At 43.0% G+C, this 24,468-nt stretch overlaps 1 protein-coding gene across 5 annotated transcripts in view; it reads left to right on the top strand.

The window, feature by feature from the left end:
* Positions 1 to 24,468, top strand: part of ankrd6b (ankyrin repeat domain 6b) — a 40,624-nt gene that overhangs the window by 9,928 nt on the left and 6,228 nt on the right. For 2 of the 5 annotated variants that reach the window (XM_078275435.1, XM_078275433.1), the window contains exons 2-12: positions 6,763 to 7,085; positions 15,879 to 15,977; positions 16,911 to 17,009; positions 18,161 to 18,259; positions 19,245 to 19,343; positions 20,235 to 20,333; positions 20,836 to 20,934; positions 21,723 to 21,800; positions 23,241 to 23,345; positions 23,861 to 23,974; positions 24,148 to 24,294. In XM_078275435.1, the coding sequence (XP_078131561.1) occupies positions 6,960 to 7,085; positions 15,879 to 15,977; positions 16,911 to 17,009; positions 18,161 to 18,259; positions 19,245 to 19,343; positions 20,235 to 20,333; positions 20,836 to 20,934; positions 21,723 to 21,800; positions 23,241 to 23,345; positions 23,861 to 23,974; positions 24,148 to 24,294 (1,164 nt within the window). In that variant the 5' untranslated portion in view covers positions 6,763 to 6,959. Of the gene's footprint in view, positions 1 to 6,762; positions 7,086 to 15,878; positions 16,442 to 16,910; positions 17,010 to 18,160; positions 18,260 to 19,244; positions 19,344 to 20,234; positions 20,334 to 20,835; positions 20,935 to 21,722; positions 21,801 to 23,240; positions 23,346 to 23,860; positions 23,975 to 24,147; positions 24,295 to 24,468 lie in introns of all 5 variants that reach the window. The other 3 variants (XM_078275432.1, XM_078275431.1, XM_078275434.1) reach the window with 2 other exon arrangements.

The raw sequence follows: 24,468 nt of genomic DNA, 5'->3' as shown, positions 1-24,468 counted from the left end.
ATAAAAATGGTATCATGTCTTTAGACGTTGGCGGAGGTGCTCTTTATTTCAGTTTTGTTCATTGATTCAGGTCTTGTTGAATTGATCAGAGATTAGTGTAAGACGTGTGATAGTCTTCTGCTTTGAAACTGAAACAATGCAATGATTTGGCTGAGGAACTGTATCACACAGCCATGTTTTATGGTTGAGTTGGGATGAAGGGGTAATGTCTTGGAAATAATCTGTTCCTCTATGTGGATTTAGCCATGTATGCCTGTGGCGCTGTGATCAGCCCATGTTCTCTCAGTCTGTGCTGTGTTTCCAGTAATGAAACACAGTCATCATCACAGATTAGACTCCAGGGATCAGATGGGACATGCAGCTTCCTCTTCACAGTGGAGCTGTACAATCAGTGTTGAGTTGAAAATGCTGTTTTCACTGTTTCTCACATCCTGTGTTGGTCTCAGGTTATCAGTTTGTACGTTTGGCTTTGTAATGCAATCCAGTGGCTACAAAGTGCTTGGCCTAATCCCTTTCTCTCGGCTCATACTGCTTTTTTACTGTTAGCATCACTTGACATGTAAACTTCCTCATTTGTTCAGGCAGAGGGGAGTTGACACCACTTGAAGAAAACAATTCCATTATACTCTGTTGATTCTTGCAAGTTTGTTCCCTCATATTTAGTTACAGCCTTCAGTAACAGACAGCCAACATCCTGCTGCCACAGCCAGGCTAGCTTCTGTAAGTGCATTCTCTCATTGAGCTTTTTCTTCTTCATCTGTCTTCCTAGAGAGTCCAGCATCCTGAGATTTACCGGCCATATGCTGAGATAAACGAGTCTGTCTTGCTATTAGAATTTAAACCTTTGCAATTGTAACAAAGGTAAACCAAAAATAATTTTGTCAATCTTAACTGTATCCACTAATATAATACTAATATCATCTGTCCAACTTGTACAATCTGCTGCCGTTTGGCCCTGCCAGTCCATTCTCATAGCTCCAACTTGTTAGGGTTAGGGGAAGATCATGGCTTGGGTTACAATAATAATGTTCTTCTTCTTGGGAGGAAAGACTCAAAATAGTCATAGTTTTTTTAATCTATGCTAAAAGATGAATATTTTTGTTAGACTTAAAGTGCCCATATTATGAAAAAAATCCCTTTTTCTGGGATTTGGGGTGTTATTTTGTGTCTCTGGTGCTTCCACACACACACAAACTTTGGGAAAAACCCACCCATGCTGTTCTGAGTGAGATACGGTTTCTGAATGTGTCCTGTCTTCAGTCTCCGGGTCAGCTGGTCAACATCTGCACGGCTTTCTACGTCACTAGCTGAGACGAGGGGGCTAACCGTAGCATGCTAGCACTAGCATGCTAGTGACTGCTGACAAAGACGTTCCAGCAGTGAGAGGTCTCACTCTGTAGCTAAAACAGAGACCTGAACACAGGGTGAAAAGAGGAGCTGCAGCAATGAGCAGTACAACAAATATATGATGTTTTTTGAAAATTAAACCATGTGAACCTATTCTGATACAATCTCAAAATACAATTATGAACCTGAAAATGAGCATAATATGAGCAATCTAACACCCCTGTCTAGACAAATGATGTGAACCACGCTTCTTAATGTTTTAGGGCTGGATGTTCTGGTAATTTGCATAATAAATCATATCTGTGTGATGGTGGAAAATGTGGAGTGAATTCACAGTTTGATTGACTTGCACTTTTCAACTCTTTTCAAACACAGGTGTACCTAACATCACCCATTGCTAACTTGCATCACATGCTTGCTGCAACTGAGCCATTGTTAAAGTTATTATGAAAAGTCAAAATGTCTGCTGTAAAGGTCTGTGAACCTAATTCATTTGGAAAAAATGAAAAGCAAGATAGCTCTGCTGCTGGCAGGGCTAACTCAGGTTTTAGCCAGTAAAGCCACATCTATTCAGAAAGAAGACATGTGAAGTACATAATGGACAGAGCTTTGATCGAGAAAAAAATAAACTAAAGCACTCAGAACAAAACATGACTTGCATTTTTCATTTGCATTACAGAAACTAATGAGAGACATGTTAATGCTCTTGATAAATATTATTTCTTTTAGTTCAATTCAGCTCCTTTTGTTACCAGTTTCTCTAGAATAGTTATGATTACTAAAACTTAAAATGCCGTCAATTTGGGTGTTTGGGGTGGGATGGGATTTCTTTCAGCTTTCTAAAGGGGGCACACCAGAAACCCTTTGAGAACCACTGGTTTAGAAAGAGTCATGCAGCCCCACTGAGGTTCACAGGGGAGCAGAGGCTCATGCAGGGATCCCTTTAGTAATCTGTCCCGCCTGGGCATCATACACTAACATTAATCCAGTTAATTGAGGGAAACTATTGGATGAAGCCGAGCCTGTGAGAACCTTCCTGTGGCCCTCCCACAGTTAGGTTCTCACAGGCTCCGAGCCTGCTGTGGCTCATGGCACGCCAGCTGACTATAGTGGGTTTCTCCTAGAGCTGTTCCGATACTGCCTAAAATGCTGGTATCAGGAAGTACTGCAGTTTATGCACCAATCCGATACCACGTAATAAAGCCCTAAAGAAAATCTACGTTAAAGTAGTTTATTTATGTTCTTTTTCCGTTATAACTGACTGTCAAACTGGAGAATAAAAGAAAGTTCTGTGGCATTCATGTTTCACAAAGAGTTTAACCTGAGCCAGACCGACAACAAAGATAGAAATCATATCCCATCCATACAGGGATAGTAGAATACAGTTGTTAAAACATAATAAAATATATGACAAACTGGTATCGGATCAGTACTCGGTATCGGCCAATACGCAAGTTCAGGTATCAGAATCGGTATCGGGAAGCAAAAAATGGTATCGGACCATCTCTAGTTTCTCCTTCCTCCTTTTACCTCCTGCTGTGTGAATGCTCCTTGTGAAACCATGTACAAAAGGGTGTAAGTATGTGAAATATTAAAATGTTTAATTTTTTATCACATTATATTTTACTGGATGTAATTAGAATGTTCTAACCCCAAATAAATGATAGCATACTCTCAAATTAGATCCACTGTGTTAATAAGTCATATCGACACTAGCATACTCTGTGGAAAGATGAACCTCCAACTCAACATTTTTAGAAGCTCTTCCCTTTCTGTGTGTACTGTAGGATTTGCTGCCACCGTGGGTTACCTTCACACAGACCACAGCAGACAGACCATTTACAGGCCAGCAGTATTTATTTTCTCTGATTGCTCACACTTAACAAACGTTAATGGCCCAGCTACCGGTTTTCACAACACTAACAAAACCACCTCCAACACTCCAGTCCTTTCTCTGTGGTGTGTGGCAGCCAGCTGAAGGTCCAGCACGCTACTGCAAATAAAGGTAGAGCTTTAATTAACACAACAAACAGCTGAGACAATCATCTCACCTGGCACTGCTCTCCTGCTCTATCCACCCACCTCTCTCCACTGCAGCTGACCAGACCATGCCCACCTCCACAGTGGGGTTTAATGAGTGTGGATTATCCTGGCCGCATTTCCTGTTTTAGAACACCTCATGGATCATAAAATCTCATTTACTACCAGAATACAAAGTTTGTAAAAGGACAAAACCCTGTAGTATGTGCCCATATAATTGGGAGATCTGGCAGCACAAATAACAGTCTCTGTGTCAGGACATGACCAGAGCGTCTGTTTTCACTCATTTTATGACTCTGGATTGATAACCGACAGTAAAAGAACTTGACGTTGAACTTGAAAAAGCTGGAAATGTATGATCCTCCAGAGTTGACAGACTTTTCCATCTGCCTGCCCTGAAAATGACCTTAGTTACGGTATTGGCCGTAATAGAAATGTTTGGAGGTATTGTTACCATCAGAATGTTAAACCATGATATATATATATATATATATATATATATATATATATATATATATATATATATATATATATATATATATATATATATATATATATATATATACAGTGCTGCTCATAAGTATTCATACCCATGCTAAAGTTGACTAAAAAGAGGAATAAAAAAATCATCTTTTGGAAATTGATCTTAATGCCTTAATTAAAAAAATGAGGAAAAATCCAACCTTGAAGGACACCAATTTCTTTTGTGAATGAATAATGTATCGTAAATAAATAAATGTTCTTCCTTAAAATACAGGGGCCATAATTATACATACCTCTATGTTAAATTCCCATAGAGGAATAACATTTCTCTTTATCCTGATAAAGTTCCCTTGGTCCCCCCATCATCACATACCCTTCACCATACCCCCCCCATCATCACATACCCTTCACCATACCCCCCCATCATCACATACCCTTCACCATACCCCCCCATCATCACATACCCTTCACCATACCCCCCCCATCATCACATACCCTTCACCATATCCCCCCATCACCACATACCCTTCACCATACCCCCCCCACATCATCACATACCCTTCACCATATCCCCCCCATCATCACATACCCTTCACCATACCCCCCCATCACCACATACCCTTCACCATACCCCCCATCATCACATACCCTTCACCATATCCCCCCATCACCACATACCCTTCACCATACCCCCCCATCACCACATACCCTTCACCATACCCCCCATCATCACATACCCTTCACCATACCCCCCCATCACCACATACCCTTCACCATACCCCCCCATCATCACATACCCTTCACCATACCCCCCCATCATCACATACCCTTCACCATACCCCCCACATCATCACATACCCTTCACCATACCCCCCACATCATCACATACCCTTCACCATACCCCCCCATCATCACATACCCTTCACCATACCCCCCCATCATCACATACCCTTCACCATACCCCCCCATCATCACATACCCTTCACCATACCCCCCCATCATCACATACCCTTCACCATACCCCCCACATCATCACATACCCTTCACCATACCCCCCACATCATCACATACCCTTCACCATACCCCCCACATCATCACATACCCTTCACCATACCCCCCACATCATCACATACCCTTCACCATACCCCCCACATCATCACATACCCTTCACCATACCCCCCACATCATCACATACCCTTCACCATACCCCCCCATCATCACATCCCCTTCACCATACCCCCACATCATCACATACCCTTCACCATACCCCCACATCATCACATACCCTTCACCATACCCCCACATCATCACATACCCTTCACCATACCCCCCCATCATCACATACCCTTCACCATACCCCCCCATCATCACATACCCTTCACCATACCCCCACATCATCACATACCCTTCACCATACCCCCCCATCATCACATACCCTTCACCATACCTAGAGATTGGCATGGTTTTATTTCAGTTAGCCTAATAGCTGGTTTGATTTACATTGATATGGATCTTATCTCAGTTAGCTATTAGGCTAACTGAGATAAAACCATGCCAATCTCTAGGTATGGTGAAGGGTATGTGATGATGTGGGGGGGGGCTATTTTAATTCCAAAGGCCAAGGGAACTTTATCAGGATCATAGTATCCTGGATCCATGAAATAACTGGCCTTTCAAAATAAAAGTCTGCCTTCCTCAATGGGAATTTAACATAGAGGTATGTATAATTATGTCCCCTGTATTTTAAGGAAGAACATTTATTTATTTACGATACATTATTCATTCACAAAAGAAATTGGTGTCCTTCAAGGTTGGATTTTTCCTCATTTTTTTAATTAAGGCATTAAGATCAATTTCCAAAAGATGATTTTTTATTCCTCTTTTTAGTCAACTGTAGCATGGGTATGAATACTTATGAGCAGCACTGTATATATATATATATATATAGCACCTTTCTACCTTACCTTACCGCTCATTCACCCATTCACACACCCCGATGGGGGTGGGGCCGCCATGCATGGCACTGGCCGGCCCATCAGGAGCTACTCGTGGTTCAGTGTCTTGCTTAAGAACTCTTCCACATGTGGACAGGAAGAGCTGGAGATCCAACCGGCACATCCTTATCAAGTCTTTGATGGAACCAGTGGCCAGAGCCATGGAAATTACCATAAACCCTAGTTTTTCTTTAACAGTGTTGCTACTGGTTGGCTGCTGTTCAAGGAGTCAAAACTCAAACTAATACTGTTATATTAATAGTGTTGCACTCTTTGCTCTCTACATGTTTTATTGCTTGGATTATAATTGAAAAAGAGACAAAGTAGTGTCACAGACACTTCAAATCTGCATCAACTCTTTTACTAAGAGAAGAGAAATGTTGACTGAGTTTTTCTTTGGCAGCCAATATGTTTGAACACATTTTCAATTTCTGAAGGTTACAGATACTGTTAGCAGTAAAATGACTAATAAGGCAGGAGTGCATTCCAGTGTATGACAACTCAATGTCTGTGTAATTAATGGTGATGAAATAGCAGACGAGACACTTGAGACATGGCAGCCTTTTTCCTTCCCTGTGGTCATACCAAAACCACGCACATGTGTCTGTGCTGTTTGCGCTGCTTATGACATGAATTTTGTATGCCTCTTTAAATATGAAGGGTTGGCTTTACAGTACAGCATCCACTCAGTCTCTGACCAAATTTGACCCCGCTTTTTGGTTCTCATTGCGGATTATTTCTGTACAGCTCACATGATCTCACACAGACTTAAACAACCTGGACAGTAGGGATGTTGGCCCACTCTGCCCATTCCTCCCTGGTTTCCTGTTTGCCAGCATTATGAGCGGAGCTCATGCTGGCTTGTTTTCACTCCCTGTGTTTCCTGTTCTCTTCCCAGCAGCTGAGATGATGAAGGGGAGGAATCCTGGCAGTTTGTGGACTTTGTAACAACAGAAGAAGCAGCAGCTTTCCACCTCCTGTCTGACACATCTGTCTGCAGCCGAGCTCACCATGAGTTAAAGAGCACTGCAGAGCATCGCTGCCGCTGCCTTCCCCCCTGCCTGGAGCCCCGTGTCTGACCGCGACAGCAGCTTCATGAGCCAGCAGGATGCGGCTGAGGTCCTCGCACTCTCCGAGCGCCTCCTCATAGCTTCACACAAGGGGCAAGCTGACAATGTGGTCCAGCTCATCAACAAGGGCGCAAAAGTAGCCGTCACCAAGGTCAGTGAGCGCTCCGGAGTCTGACGGTTAGACTCAGACAGATTATGCTGCTGGAGACTTGTGTTACCAGTGGGGCCTGAGAAAGGGGAGAGCCGGTTGGTTGGTCCTGTCTGCACTTCTCTTGTTCCCAGAAGGCATGCTGTGACCGTATATAAAGTAAAATGACTGTTTGCTAACAGTTAAATGACAATTAACTAAAGATGAATTAACTAACAATTCACCATCTACTAATGATGGTTATTATAAAGTGTTAGCAAAGTGAGTAAGATGAGTGAGTGAAAGATAGCGAGCACACAGTAACTAACAGTACAGACACCTCTTCGCTGTCCTGGTTCTACCTGCTCAGCTGCATTCTCAACTAAAGATCATCATTTATTATCCTTGGTGAGCTCTCTGTGACAGCATGACTGTCACCAGGGCGGCGCTATGTAGCACTGATGATGCAGGATGACATCACCAAAAACTGGCCAATGAATAAGGTCAGACTTTGTAATGACCATGTGTTTACTGTTCCTGGTTTGTTTGTGATAAGTCAGTGTGAACAGGAATGGGAGCAAAACTAAAAGGCACCAGCTGAACTGAGCCACAGTGAAACAAAACAGGGACATCTGAGAACTGTTGGCCCCAGTCAGCTCACAAGCTTTTTCTTTGCTGTGAGCGGCTGTATTATGGTGTCTGCGTCTTTTGGGTGTCATTTTACTCCCATTGTGTCACTGAGTTGTGTGACTCATAGATGTGTGTAGTGAACATAGCAGATGGCCTCGGTCTGTGTGTTGTTTAGGGGGGGCTGTCCTTTCGCTGCAAAGTTGTGAGCTTCCAAAAATGTCATGTTCTGTTGTTTGTGAGCCAGATATCAGATCTGTTCAGGCACTGTAAGATAAATTAATTTGGATATCATATCCAGCAACCTTTTTTCCATGGGCTCATCTGCATCTCTTAAATCAATTAGACACAAAAGTGAGCGTGAAAGAGTTAGCAGCTCTGGAGCTGCTGCCAAATGAGCACAGCCCCGTCGTGTTTCAGACCTATACTAATGAAAATCCTTCCAGCAGCTTCACATTCAGTCAGGGGAATGATGTATTCCCCCCCCACTGCTCCAGGCCGTCTCAGTGATATCTCATGTGTGGGTGTCACACAATCTCCTCTCAACCCTTGTGCCTCACCAGGGACTTTTTTTTGTCTTTTTCATTTGTATCTTTTTGATAGCTTTGGCTATGTTAATTCATATGGCATGATTTGGTGTAAGGGGGTGAGTTTCTATTTAGATTGGAAGTGGGGGGTTAAAAGATGTAATTATCAGTTACACTGTGTGTGATCTCAGAGGTGAGGAGATATGAAAGTGCTCCTGTTGGATCCTTGCTTTCATTAGTGAGCATTCCTTCATGGAAATATGGTTTTATTTCTGTCAGGGACAGAGAATTTTAGTGTTGGATTTCCCAAAATCAGACTTTCGTTGCCTTGGAGCTTCAATAAATAATACTAATGAAGCAAATCACAAGAGTTACATGGCTTTAAAAAAGAAAGGCTGATACTGTGTTTTAAGGCTGATACTGGTTAAGAGTTAAAAAAATCTAATATATATATTGATTATTTTATTTTTTACAGACCCAACAAACAATTACTATACAATATTTTAGAGAGCAGGGGTCTCATTTATAAACGTGGCGTACGCACAAAACGGGGCTGAAAATGTGCGTACGCCACTTCCCACGCAAAGGTTGTGATTTATAAAAAACAAACTTGATGGGAGAATGTACGGTCCTCCACGCAGACTCTGACCCATGCGTACGCACATTTTGGAGACAATGGGAATTGGGGACACAGATGGTCAGGTGGTGAACTGAAGTCAGACTGCAGAAAGTAAATGTGGGAATAACGCAGTGCCGTAACGAGCCAACACCGGGCCCCTAAGCGGGATTATCAAGGCGGGCCCCCCTACTACAGCACGTGATGACGGCGCAATGTCCACGAGTAGGCTACCATCAACAGGACAGGATAGGATCATAGAGACACAGCATATAAGAGATGAGATGACTGACAAAATGTGTGTTATGGTGTGTGAATGCACACCATAACACACAAGGGCAGTCCCTCCAGGATTTCGCGGCTGTTTTTTGAGATTGTTGCGGCCCAAAATGCCTGATTTCACAGGAGCTTTTGTAAAAAGTTGCGATAAAAGTAGTGATTGTATGTTTGTTGCAATGAAGTTGCAGAAGACAATGAAAGTTGCAAAAAAAGTTGCAATTTTTTTGTATAGTTCTTTAAAAATAAAAAGGAAACTTGTTTTGGGGAGAATAATAATTATTACTATTAATTCATTACTCTGGGCTGAGATTTCCTAGGTACCTTACCAAAAAGGCTCAGGATGCTGCAAATGTTGGTATAATATGAAAATGGCTGGTGGATTTAAGACAAAAAATAATAATTTATTGAATTAATCAAATATGAATATATATGTCACTGTCAGTGGCTTGTTGATCTTTTCATTGTTAGTTAATTTCCTATCCTGGCCACACACACACACACACACACACACACACACACACACACACACACACATTCATACGGTTTGATAAAGTACTTATTGGACTTTAACTTCTCAATAACTTACAATAACGAGAGTAGCTGTCCTCAATTTAGGTCATCGTGTCGTCTCATCTCCGGTTTTTCCTGCATCCACCGTGTGTGTTTGTGTGTGTGTGCGTGCGCACGTCAGTCACAGGGGAACTGAGCAACAGCCCCGCCCGCTGCAGAGAGCCGACAGGATTGAAACAGCAGCCGCTTCAGTGACTTTGTAGTGAAAATCGTTGCAGCGTACATCGATGTTAAAATGGTGGTCTGAAATGTTCTGCACGGTCTTTCGCTGTATGTTTTGTTGGTAAATGTGAGATGTTCGAGTCACACACGTCTCGTCTTCATATCAGAAACTAGGAAATTAATTTGACCCGCTTGGTCAGTGGCTGCACGTGGGACTGTTGGGATTGTCACGAGTAATGAAAATGCGATAGGCAATCAATATCTTCCAGTGATGCGGGCCCCTGATTGGTCCGGGCCCGTAAGCACCAGTTACCCTCTTACCGATAGTTACGTGTCTCGGAATAACGATTACTTATATAATCTTATATAAATATTTTCAAGTATTGATGCCTCACGCACATTTTTTCACTCCATATCATCCACGTTATCATGAAGATTAAATCCAGCAGTGTTATTTGCGCTTGTTCGGAGTGATAATTGTTCCATAAACACCTCCAACTCAAATCTTAAATACAAATTCATTCTTAATATTTAATCGGCGCTGTCTCACCGTCACAGAGTCCGCTACGGAGCACAGGAGGAGGAGATCACTCGACTCCATGGAATACAGGACAGCATCAAATACCCTAGCATTAGATAACGGCAGAACCCAGTATAAATAACTAAATATCTGTCTTTAATACTCTGCATACATCATCAAATGTCAAAGTCTGGAAATACAGACGTTAAGCTCTCGCGCAATCGTTACACTTAATGTCCTCATTATCAGTCCGAACTTTAATACTGTTCGTGACAAAACCTGAATGAAGAAAAGTGTGTTTGCTTGTTAGACTTTGTTTTGTCTTCAGATTGTATCTCGGGGTGGGGGGGTACCACTAGTTAATGCTGTGTTGGTAAGGTGTTAACAATCACAAATTGTTGTAAAACATATAAATACGGCGGTGAATCTGTGTGTAATGCTGCATGATGGCCCTGCTGGCCCTGCAGGAGGACTAACCCCCAATTGAAGAATCAGGAGGATGAGAGACTTCAGGGACCATGATGATGACTGGCTCATATGATGATTTAGATTCCCTAAAGCTGAGCTCTTAGATCTCTGTACTGAACTGGGTCCAGTAGAGAGGGCAACGCGCCGGAAACGTGCCATCCTGGTCCAAATACAGGTCCTCGCCACTCTGGGGGAAACCAGCTGTTTCCAGAGGGAAATGTCAGACAGCTAAGTGTTTTTTTTTAATATAAATATTATATATAATCTTCATTTTTATCACTAATGCTTGTTTGGATATAATATACAGTATAGTTCTGTTAAATCTTATTATATACGTCTGGTATATCGAAGCTGTCCCGAGTGCCGTAATGCCTGCCATTTTAGACAGTATTATTAATATATGTAGTTATAGATCAGGTTTACCTACACTGTACAAGAACAGGCCGAAATTATAATTCAATTTGCAGCAATTCTTGAACGTGATGTGAACGAGAAGTTTTTTGCTTTTTCTCCGCCAGTCATCATGATTCGGTCTAACAGCTGCCAGTGTCATTCATATACTGATCAGCATTCACGAGGTGCTTTGCATTGACTATTTATGGTTATAAATGGGCGTGTACAGGGCGGGATAAGAGGCGGATTCAAGTACACACACTTGTAGGTAATCTCTGATTTATAAAGGGAACATTGCTTACAGGTGTGCGTACACACGGTTTAATAAATCAGACTTTTTTTTGGCGTATGCCATTTTGGGCTTTTGGGCGTACGTACACTTATAGTAAGGATCCTACGCACAGTTATATAAATGAGACCCCTGGACATTTCACAGTGTAGTAATCAACTTGGCAGTGCTCTCAAACTATTTAATGGTGGCTCTGTTTCAGCTGACTGTGAACTGACCCAGCATACATGTTCACTGCTGAGTAAAGTCTGCACAGCTGAGCTCACACACACACACACACACACACACACACACACACACACACACACACACACACACACACACACACACACACACGTCCCCTGAGGCCTTGCTTTATTCTTTCGTCCCAGCTCTCATGTCTCCTGTCATGTTGTCCTCTCTAGCAGAGCACATATGCAGCTTGCATTAGAACAGAGGTCTTTACTTTTAGTCATTACTCCATCTGGATGCTAACTATAGATTAACATAATTCCAGCAGGAACACAGAGCGGCAACATGTGAACACACCATTGACAGATCATCACCTTTAAGTTGGCATGGTGAACATGTCAGCAACCAGCTGCTTATTCAAACATCCAGACCTGAGGATGGATGTGTGACCAGACTGCAGTCTGAGGTGCTTTGGCAGACCGAACTATGCAGTACAATATTACATTAGCAGATTACAAACCACAGCTTTGCTCTCATAGATGGTTTACTGTTACAATAGTGTCATTGGACCTGTAGTGATGTCAACAGCCTGTGTCTGTGGTAAAGAAAGACATTAAGGTTGCTGAATCCTCCTGATGAGGCTCGGGCATTTTTCTCCATCCTCAACATGCTTCCCCAGACCCGGTAACAACAAGTGTTCTGTGCTGCAGGTCTCCTGGATTTAGGAAATGATTTAAACTTTTGATGTTAAGAAGCAAAGGTTTCAGGCACTCATATGAATCATTGGTTTATTTGTCAAAACATTCTGTATGTCAGATATGAAAAGTGCTGAGCACTGTTCATGTGGGATGGTTCTGTGTATCATGTGCTTTGTGTTTTCTGTTCTGGCGTGGCAAACCAATTTTCCATGGGAACATTATGGCATCATATTGTCACAGCTACAACAATATTACATGTGCTGCTGCTCGCTCTGGTGATTTAGTTTCAACCAGCTGTATTTGGGTATTTTGGCTGGGTGCCATTATGAAAACTCAATCCAGGATAAAGGGGGCATAGTTTCATATGAAACATTCCTCTGCTCAGGAAAAGGAATGTAGGAATAGTTTTTGGAAGGCTTATATGATGAATGGATTGAGACTGAGAAAACATAAAACAGAGGAAAATAAAAAAGGCAGAAAGGATAAAGCAGGGGGGTTCGATGAGGAGATCATGATCACTTCTGGGTTTACTCTGTGGAGAGGTCAGAGGCCACACAGGAGCTTGGTAACACTGGCCCCAAGAAGCAGCTTTAATATACCTCACCTGCAACTGTCTGTGGACACAGTAGCATGCAACTTTGGAAGATACTCACTTTAATAGTTTTAACCATTTTAAATGCTTGACTTCAGCTAAACTTGAGAATGTACATATAGGCTATCATGAATATACATATACATGGTTGAGGACAGGTTGAGGACTGGATTTACTCCCCCATCCCCTTTATTAGGAAGGGATCCCTTCGCAGCTATTATGGACAGGAGGAATGATAACAGCGTCCAATATCTCTTTCAATGTACATATAGTATAGTATATAATATGTTAAGATAGACTTTAAGAAATGTGAACCTTCCCTTTAACTAAAGCCATATCTGCCGTTTATCCCCCTTACTGTCCACCAGCACAGACTGCGTATTGGCTGTGGACCTGAGCTCGGCTGGCTGCCCAGTGTAACTTAATCTGAGCACCACAGAAATACAGAGCAGAGCCGAGCCGCACCCAAACAAAGCAGGGACCTCCAAACAGCAGGATAACACCTGGGCTGTAATGCAGCTTGTGTGGGAACACACTCTGATCTGTAATTAAAGTGTGTTTGCTCAGTAACATGACAGAATAACAGAGATCACCGGGATCTACATACTGACATCCTGCTCTCTCATTCTTCTTAATGCACTTCATTATGTTGGGTGTAATGTTGAGGATGTGTTGAAAGCTTTATTATATGTATACAAGTATTAGATATATCTCCTGCATGGCTACTGTAAGGAGGAAGTTGCTGCTGTTCCTTATGTCGTCTGTTGTGTCCTGGTTGAGTACGGAGCATCACTGCATTCCAACTGCTATGTTTTCTATTACCACAGGAGGTTAGTCTCAGTTTAATATATAGATTTAATACATAAATAAACTATGTATAAACTTTCCAGCATAAACTCTTTTTAGGTCGACCCCTGTGTTCTAGAGTGTGGATCGGGCCGCATTTTTCTGTCTGAGCCCGGCCCGCGTCCGACAGAGCAGTAACCGAACCTGACCCGAGCCCGACAGGCATTAAGATATTTCTGTCCGAGCCCGACACAGTTAAAATCTCATTTTTTTCTCATACATGTACGTTTGTTTGTGTGGAAAGCCTGCTTTTATGAAGCAACTGTAGGAAAGCATTCGGAAATGTCAACAGATGAGGTCATCAGCTCACACGGGGCAACAAGCTCACGTTACCAAGCTGTTCAAATGTTCAACGTGCTAATCTTTCTTGACTGTGGTCAGAAAACCAGGGGAGAGTTGTTACTTCCAGGGCCAACGTTATAACATGAATAACGTTGAGGTTAAAATCCTGTTTCTGGTGAGCAGATGAATGAACTTGGCTTTCAGTCTGGAGTTTATCTCAGACACCACACACACACACACACACTGACACACACACACACACACACACACACACACACACACACACACACACACACACACACCCAAACACACACACACACACTGTGTACAAAACTTCAACTTATTCCACCAACTCTGCTCCGGTCACAACACTGTGCTACTCTTACAAACGTGATGTTTTGCCCAATACATATTTCCTGTTTTACTGTAACATTACATAGTTGTTTACAGTGTTCAACCCTCTCAGCAGATGACTTCTCTCTAGTACATTGTAAATGGAGATATAGGCCTATGAAAGACAAAAGAGCTTTAGATTTAGAACAACAGTATGTACATGGTATATCCAAAAATGTATTATTATGAAGAACATGTTTGCCATTTGATGCAAATGCTTCATTTTGAGATGTGTTTATGGTATTTTGAATGCAGTGTTTCATTTTGAAGGAGATGTGAGGCATTTTGCATTTTGTGTGTGCAGTTTTAGGAATTGTGTGTAGACTTTTGAAAAAAGGAGACATAGTTTTGAAAACTTGTCTAAGCAGTTGGAAAAAACTGTAATAGTGAAAAAAGAAGATGGGGCACCTTTTAAAGACAGAAAAAAGATAATTCAATAAAGGAAATGAAATAAACAGGTGCTAGGGTAAAAATATAATGAAAAAGATGACATCATATAAAAGCAAGTCTATTAAACTGTGTTTTAAAAACTGATTTAAAAGAAGTCACTGATTGAGCAAGCCTTATCTCCACAAACTGATCCTTTAAAGCTCCCTGAAGTTACGGTAAGTAAGCGTGTTGCTTCAGGGCCCCCCCCACAGGTCTTTATGTATTGGCAGGATGCACAGTTGATCCTCTGCTCAGCTAACAGGAACAGCTGTGCAGCTTGTGCACTATTCTCTTAAATCGTGGATTAAGTATTTGTTTGTTTTCAGTTGAGTCATTACTGAGAGGGCTTGTACTCTGCAGCAGATTGTCTTCAGTCGTACTCACACGTCGTACTGTTACTCTGCAGCACGGGGCTGGGAGGCTGTGGGTGGGACAGCACTCAGCTGTGCCTGCTTTTGCTGCAGTGTGCTGCTCTCTGGTGTTTTGGTCACTGTGCTGAGTTGTGTATGTGTGTGTGTGTGTGTGTGTGTGTGTGTGTGTGTGTGTGTGTGTGTGTGTGTCCACAGTAACTGTACTGAGCTATGTGTGTGTGTTTGTGTGTCCACAGTAACTGTGCTGAGCTATGTGTGTGTGTGTGTGTGTGTGTGTGTGTGTGTGTGTGTGTGTGTGTCCACAGTAACTGTACTGAGCTATGTGTGTGTGTGTGTGTGTGTGTGTGTGTGTGTGTGTGTGTGTGTGTGTGTGTGTGTGTGTGTGTGTGTGTGTGTGTGTGTGTGTGTGTGTGTGTGTGTGTGTGTGTGTGTGTGTGTGTGTGTGTCCACAGTAACTGTACTGAGCTATGTGTGTGTGTGTGTGTGTGTGTGTGTGTCCACAGTAACTGTACTGAGCTATGTGTGTGTGTGTGTGTGTGTGTGTGTGTGTGTGTGTGTGTGTGTGTGTGTGTGTGTGTCCACAGTATGGCAGAAGCCCCCTGCACCTGGCTGCCTACAAAGGCCACACTGAGGTTGTGCGTATCCTGCTCAAAGCTGGCTGCGACCTGGACATCCAAGACGACGTGAGTAGACTCCTCTTCCTGTCCGCTGTGGCGGCCATGTTTCCACTTCTCATCCACTTCCAGCTCTCGCACTGCAGTCTGATTGCTGGTTACCAGTGGAATGCTTATCTTTTTGCTCTTAGTACTATTTTATTAGGATTCTTTTTTAGACTTTTTTTAAACACAAAGATAAGTGTAGCCTAATGACCTCCAGTGGCCTGGAATGGGACCCTTTGGACTGCCCACTTGTGGGTTTGTCCTCAGGATGCAAGTCCCCCTTTCCCACTGATAGCGATAACCCAGATCTCTGGCGGTGCCAAATACCTTCTCTGTGGTCAATGAGCTCCGCAACAGGCTGCAGCACATCCTCCAGGACTGGAGGGAGCGGGAGGTGCAGACTGAGGCAGGAGCAGGAGGAGCAGGAGGAGAGAAGACAGTGGAGCAGGGCTGTGAGAGAGCCTGGAGGATCAGGGAGAGTGAAGGAGGTTAGCCCAAACTGCTGCTACTGAGCCAGCCGAATCTGTCCCCTCATCCTTCCTTCCCTGAACAAACTCCACTCCTCCTCCACTGCTGCTGCTGCGCTCGGCTCACTTCTTATCTCGCTTGTTATGGCCCTCTCCCCCTCGTCTCCCTCCTCTTTCTCCTCCATCTCTCATGGAAATCATTGCTCTTTCTTCCAGCGCTCTCATGCCAAATCTGGCCTGCTAAGTGTCATTCACCACTAATCTGCTTTGTTCACAAAATTCCATTTATGGCTGAGCATAAATGTGAGCTGAACCTTTTCTCTGGGTGTGTTACTGCTGTCATATGGTTATACAAACCACTGTGGGCTCTAACAACACAGAGCTGTTTGAGAGTACCTGCTGTGGTCTGTAAACTGCTCTATTGCGATCATATCGTCTTGTCCCATACCAGTCGCCAGTCAGTGTGGTGTGTTTGTGTGTCTGCTGGCAGGGCGAGCAGACGGCGCTACAGCGGGCTGCTGTGGTGGGAAATAGCGACGTCATCAGCGCTCTCATCCAGGAAGGGTGTGCACCAGACAGACAGGACAAGGTGCACAGCAACAGACACACACACAGAGGCTAATGGCACATCTATAAACACAAAATAACATTTTGTTCTTAATAGTCTCATACACACAGTAGGTGAACAAATTGCGTACTGTCACATTTTGCAAGGGCTGATGTCAAAATATCCGGTACAAAAGATAAACAAAGCCATTATGAATGTACCATAAATAACCAGTCCTTTGTTTAAAACAAGCTTATATTAGAGACAGGCCTTGACTCCTGATTTCCCATGTGTAATAAGTATATTTAAAGGTGCTCTAAGCAATGTGATGCGTGATAGGCTACAACAGTTTTGGTCACATACAGCAAACATCTGCTCACTATCTGCTAGCTGTCTGCCCCCTGAACACACTGTAAAAAACATCTCACTATCTGCTAGCTGCCTGTCCCCTGAACACACTGTAAAAAACATCTCACTATCTGCTAGCTGCCTGTCCCCTGAACACACTGTAAAAAACATCTCACTATCTGCTAGCTGCCTGTCACATGGACACACTGTAAAAAACATCTCCTCACTATCTGCTAGCTGCCTGTCACATGGACACACTGTAAAAAACATCTCCTCACTATCTGCTAGCTGTCTGTCACATGGACACACTGTAAAAAAACATCTCCTCACTATCTGCTAGCTGTCTGTCACATGAACACACTGTAAAAAAACGCGGTCTGTGTAGACAGCCCAGGCTCCACAAATGACAACAAAAACAAACTGGCCAACCTGCACCACCAAACATAACAAACAGTGTTCCAGCGTTCCAGCCAATAACCAACAAGAAGGATTTTGGGGTGGGGGTAGGGGGGTTAGTTCGCGGAAGGGAGGGGGAGGGGCGAGCTTGTTTGACAATACTTCGAACGTCAACAAGAAGTAACGTCACCCAACATCGCTTAGAGCACCTTTAATCTTATTTCTGTAAAAAAGAGAAACTCAGAGCAGCAGAGTGGTGAGTATGACGTATCTCTGTTGTTGAATCTTATCATTGTACAAGTGTAATTCTTCATGGGTTCCCTAAAATCTAGAGTTACAGAGGAAGATAATCTTCAGAAATGTAATCTTCAAAAGTATCTTGAAGATTTGTGTTTACATAAAGTGGAGTGCATCAGTCTGGCTGTGCTTTTTGCCTTGTGTCCTGTCAGGAAGGCAACACAGCTCTCCACGAGGTGTCCTGGCACGGCTTCAGCCAGTCTGTCAAGGTGCTGGTGAAGGCTGGAGCCAACGTTCACGCTAAAAACAAGGTGATTGTGGAGCTTTCAACTTTCAGCCGCAGCACTGATTAAACGGGTTTGCTATAAACTGTATTCCTATATGTATTCCTTCAGCAGTGGTTCTTGTTTCCTGTATATAAAGAGAAAAGAAGGCAAACACCAAACGCCATCCAGAAAACTTCACTTAAACTTTGTAACTTTTGAAAGTAGATATAACATGTTCTTCCTCTGACAAACTGACAGATGAAATTAGCATAACAACACTTCTTTGTCTTTCAGTACACTCAGGGGTTTTGCTGCTACAGCCTTACTTGGTTTGGTATAACCGGTAGCTTATTGTGCTAACTTGGACATTTAGACATTACTGAGACGTTTCCCTGACTTTAGGACTCTTTTCTTCTTTGCTACTGTTATGCTACATTTTAGCATGGCACACATAATCATTTTAATGGTTTCATCACAAAGTGTGCACAGTGTACCTCAGTAGCAGACACTCACTCTGTCAGCTCACCTTATCATGATGTCTTGAAAAGAACTGAATCTTGTCAAATAAACATTCAAACCTTTCATAGTCTCACTAACAAGTGTGAAAGGTCATTCTTGGCCTTGGAAAAAAGTTGTTTTTGAAAATCTGAACTTGAGGTCGACCTAGAGGCTTTCAATGATGCAAATTCCATTACCACCATATTACATCGCCATCCATCACTGACAAAACTCCATGCATAGATGAGGACCTTTAGATGCAGTTGAAAGCTCCGTAAAATAAAAAAAAACTATGTCATTCCTCTCACCCATGTTTGTGATCTTTTTCTGTCTTTCTTTTCTCTCTCCCTCTCTTCTTCATGTCTCCCCTATTTTTCTTTCCCTCTGTTGTGGTTGTCTTCTTCCCTCTCTCCCTTCTCTCACATCTTCTCCGTGTCTCACTTCAGTTTGCTGTAGTGGCAAGATTGTCAGATGAAGGGTGTTACCAAAGTATCCAAGTGAACACTAATAAATGCTGACCCTGTGTTTTCAGGCAGGACACACAGCCCTCCACCTTGCGTGTCAGAATGGTCACGCTCAGAGCTCCAGGGTTCTGCTCCTGGGAGGCTCCAGGCCCGACACCACGAACCATGTAAGTCTCCAGCAGGGCTCGGGCCAGGGGCTAACCCTGTCCAGCAGGGCTTGGGCCAGGGGCTAACCCTAACCCTAACCCCAGATGTTGTGCTTAGAGCTTTTTGCACACATCCACATTTTCAACAAAAAATACACCTTTTATTAAATAGCTTCGAAGTCTTCACTACAGATATTATATGAGTCTGGACAGACAGGGATATGAACTGCAACTTGACTGGCTGGCCAAGGCAATATTTATTCATCAAATGTCCAAAAAGACAAATACCCACTGCAAGAACCCAAAGTGTCTTGAATTACTTTTTATTTTTTTGTCTGGCCAACAGTGCACAAACCCAGACATACTATTTAAAAGGATTTTCTTTAATCAGTTAATGAACTAGTCATTTCAGGAGTATTATTTTAAATGTCAATTGTATGTTTCAGTACTGTAAATATTAACAATACAGTAAATATTAATAGCGCATCATATTTTAGGAATTTATATGTTTGAATGTAAAACATGTTCTGCAAACTAGACCAAAAATACTGACATTGAATAACAGCCTCAGCTGAAAACACGCCTGCAACTGTCAGCATGGGTCAGTTAAGATGCTAAATGTTGTGGTCTTTAGTCATCAGGCGTGCAAAAAGGACTGATGTTTTTTTCAGTTTTCATGTAAATGTTGAATTTCATAACGGTGTAGCACAATGGATAATAACATCACTGGTGTTTCTAGCACCTCTTAAATATACACAAGCAAGCCCGTAAAAAATGATTCATGTCCCTTATGAGTAACTAAATTAATGTGCATGTCCTGCTGTGACATACCGTATCTTTGAAATGTAATTGAATGCATCATTTTGAGATACAATTTTTGTCGAATTGTTAATCTCTAAATATGTTTTCCAGGCGGGGGATACGTGTCTGCATGTGGCAGCCCGCTACAACCACGTGGCTGTGATCCGCATCCTGCTGGGAGCCTTCTGCTCCGTGTCAGAGAAGAACCTGGTAGGTGCCTGCGCTCCAGCAGAGGCCTGTCTGGGGTTACTGGACAGTACCAGCCACTTTGTCATGAGACTATGAATTGAACCTTTTTGCCAATGTTTAATAAATCCCATCTGGCTGGTAAGAGTGGCTGGTATATTTTTGAATTCCATTAACCCACAATTTTCTGTCCAGAATTTCATTTGTAAATGTGACACATCAAATCCCATATGTACTACTATTACTATCGTGAATTCAGCTTATACAGTTACAACATGTGTCATGTGTTTTGGCATTATGTTTGTCACTGTGAGTGAGAGCATCAGGTTTATATGTAAGATGTAAAAGTCCATACAAGCATCAGATGTCAGGATATTATGAATAAATAAAGGGTCCACTCTCACTCCGCCATCTCCTGTACTGTGTGTGTGTGTGTGTGTGTGTGTGTGTGTGTGTGTCTGTGTGTCTGTGTGTGTGTGTGTGTGTGTGTGTGTGTGTGTGTGTGTGTGTGTGTGTGTGTGTGCAGGCTGGGGACACACCGCTACACGTGGCAGCTGCTCTAAATCATAAGAAGACGGTGCGTTTGCTGCTGGAGGCTGGGGCAGACAGCCACATCTGCAACAATGTGAGTGCCTGCAGCCTCTTTCTACATCCTTAATGCTCTGAAGAAGTGTTTGTGCACTCACTGTGCCTTTCTGCATCTGCAGTCAGCAAACAGTATGAAGAAATGGAATATTGCTAATAAAGGCTGTGTTAGAGCGAAGCTGGAACTGCCTGTACTATAAAGACTCTATAGACTCTAAGATTTCCACAGCACTGACTACCAACAGAGGCAAACAAAGAGTGTTCTTTTACTCGCTGATTCCACGTTGCTATTTTTTATTTCCATTGATGTTAAGCTACTGCCAATGACACTCAACACTCCTGCAGATTTTTAAAACTATCCAGAAAGAGAGGAAGTATGTCCATTGAGCTGCTCGGACATTTTTGATGTGAAACACCAGGATGTGTTGAATTTACAGTAGCCTCAAAATAGCAAAGTGGAAGCAACTGGAAATTATTAATGTTTGAAAACTGTATTTCATAAAAAGAGGAACTCAGAGCAAAGAGAATGTTAGTAAGACATGACTGTGGAAATAAACTGAATACTGAAATGATTGAGAAGAGGTAAACATGAAGGACGGGTTGTGTTAGCGTTAGCTGGATCTAGAAATGAAGGCTCTTCCACATCTCTGGTAATTCTGTCCGAGCCATGTTTTGACTGTGTGTGCGCGTGTGTGTGCGTGCATGTCTGTATGTGCACATGTGTGTCTGTGTATGTGTGCGTGTGTACGCGTGCGTGCGTGTGTGTGTGTGTGTGTCTGTGTCTGTGCGTGTCTGTGTGTGCGTGTGTCTGTGCGTGTGTGTGTGCAGGCAGGTCACACAGCTTTGGACCAGGCCAGAGAGAACAACAACCCAGACGTGGCTCTCCTGCTGACCAAAGCCCCCCAGGTAGAAGCAGCAGTCCAGATATATGTCTGTGCTCATACTACATACTATATACGATTTTTATAACTCCATATGCAATGCAACGCCTTTCCTTTTCTTTCCTTTGTTTTGTATTGATTTATATTCATGTTTTCAGAAGATTAGGAAAACTATTATGTATTTTTTCTGATAGTTAAAAAATCTGCGATGTGACCTTTATCTAATTAACACCAACTCACTAAAGCTATCACTGAAGTGTTTGAGAGGTGTTAATAGGCTGGTTGGAGATGAACTGAGCCTCGCCTGTAAAGTGGACGAGAGCAGGCGGCAGCAGCTGGGGGCGGTGACAAAAATGTGCTGTCAAGTCAGACAGGTTCCAGCTGATTCCAGCAGCCTTCAGGTTGAACAGGAAGTGACAGAAACACTCACATCCTGTTAGGTCCGATTCCAATTTAATAAAATGTTATCAGACCCATATATCAGCTTGTACACAGTCTCCAGAGGTTTTTATTATGACAGAGTAGCTGTTAAAATGCTCTACATGTGATCTGTTGCTGATTGTAATTAATAACAGACTGTAGATGATCTGTAATCTGATCAGATTTAATCTCTCTGACTTCTAAACGTAACTATCAGCCACACATCATGTGTTCTGTACAGAATGAGCCTTTAAATCAGACAAATAGCAGTTAAAACCCCTCCAATTCAAAATCAATAAAAAGTTGATATAAAACGTCAGCATGCTGAGTCGATTCTGAACCAATCAGCTGTTAGATCAGCTGAGAGGCAGGCGTTTCCCAGCATGCCCTGGGTCGGTGAAAAGCAACTGCGGCCGCCTTGATCTTGTGAGGTAATCGTTGCCCACGTGTGCATGACGTCAGAGCAAGTCAGGATCAAGTCGGACACAGATCTACCTGGCACATCTCCAACGAGCCTATTATGAATCCCACACAACGTCTGGATAAGTCCCGCCCTACAAAGCAGCCCAATTGGTTGGGGTTAGGCATTGACCTCGAGTAGTTGAGGTTAGGATAGCCGATTGGTCAGGGGATAGGACCTGAACAAATCGGGTTCCGTTACCTAGCTTAAGCATGGACTCCTGGCCAATAGTAGTGTGTGAATGCTATTGAATGGCGGGCCTTGCCTAGAAGTTGTGGGTTCCATAATAATGCGTTTGGGAGAGCTGTGCTGACAGAAAGAGGAACTTGTTACTGTAAAGTGCACTCAGGTGGTTATTGGTGCAGTATGGGGACATCACCTCAAGGTAGAAATCACTTTCAACAAGTCTTCTCTTTTCCAACATCCAGCTAAAGTAAAAACGGAACGGTGAGCCTGAGTTATTTGTGACCTGTGGTGCGTACACAATAATAAATGTTAAGTGTATAAACCCTCCAAGATCTTAGTGGTTATCTTAGCACATGTGATGATTCCACATGTGATTTTGCCTCCCGCGTGTGTGTTCAGGTGCAGAGCTTTGTGCGTGGCCGGAGTGTGAGGAAGAGGAGAGAAAAGCTGAAGGCCGAGGGCCGAGCTCAGTCTGTGCCCAGAGATGAGATGCTGCCCTGTAAGGTACAACCCCCACCACTGGCTCCAAGCTACTGTAAAGGACTGGGTTGGTAGTTTAAATAGCAGAAATAAGGGGGGAAAACCACCAAAACCCAAAACCCTTGGGATGAGAGGAAGATACAGGAGACTCCTGTGAGTGAATTGATATATATTTTCATCATAAACCGTAAAGTAAAGGTTTTGATTACATCCAGTTTCGCCCTCACACTATAAGGTTGGAAGAATCTTCTTATTCCACACTATCAGAGAGATTTCCATAATACTCCATGTTTCTTAAGTTATATCGTCGCACCATTCCATCAAATGGAAATATTCTGTATTTTGTGTGCATCATTTGAAACACCAACATTTTCTCCAAAATGTTTGGACCTCCACTACAATTTTAGAATCAAGGGTTTGAGAAGTAAGGTCGAAGAGGTTGAACAAAATGTGAATTTGTGTTTTAATTCTTTAGATCTTGACATTAGTAAAGATTGTTTCAATGTCCTGAGTGCTTCACCTGTTCCTGTCCCCTGCAGGACAGCGCCTCTGCTGCAGAGGACACCCAGAGCAGTGACCGAGCTGGCTGCAAACACAACGAGGTGTCCCCGGTCAACGCCAGGAGGGGACGGAACAGGAAGCAGAAAGAGAAAGTAGGTCCCTGAAAACACCCCGTAATCCATACAGATGTCTGTTTAGGGAAAGAGAAGCTAACCGTGCTAGTTGTTCTGGACCGGGGAAGTCAACGAGTAGCGCTCTTCCTCAATAACTGGTCGAGATGTGTGAGATGGATGATCCCTAACCTGCGGTGATGTTGATGTTTCAGCCGCCTTTGTCCGACCCCCTCCGCCGCAGAGAGACCAGACACAGCGAGAGGAAATGCAAACTGCCAGGAGCAACCATCCCTCCACATAACTACAAAGCCTATCAGCTGTACACACTGTACCGCGGCAAAGACGGAAAGATCATGCAGGTCAGTGCACAACACTCCCCTGTTCAGTCAGAGTAACTACTATTCATGTAGCTGCTCAGCTGTGTGTTCTGTGAACTCATTTGTTATGTCTTTATATATGGATGAGTGTTTTCTGTCACTGAACAACTGTGCTGCAGAGATTTAGGGGAATATTAACTAGGCCTACTACAAATT

Source organism: Sander vitreus, chromosome 18 (genome assembly GCF_031162955.1).
Source record: "Sander vitreus isolate 19-12246 chromosome 18, sanVit1, whole genome shotgun sequence".
Taxonomy (NCBI): domain Eukaryota; kingdom Metazoa; phylum Chordata; class Actinopteri; order Perciformes; family Percidae; genus Sander; species Sander vitreus.
This window is presented reverse-complemented; position numbering and strand designations above follow the sequence as displayed.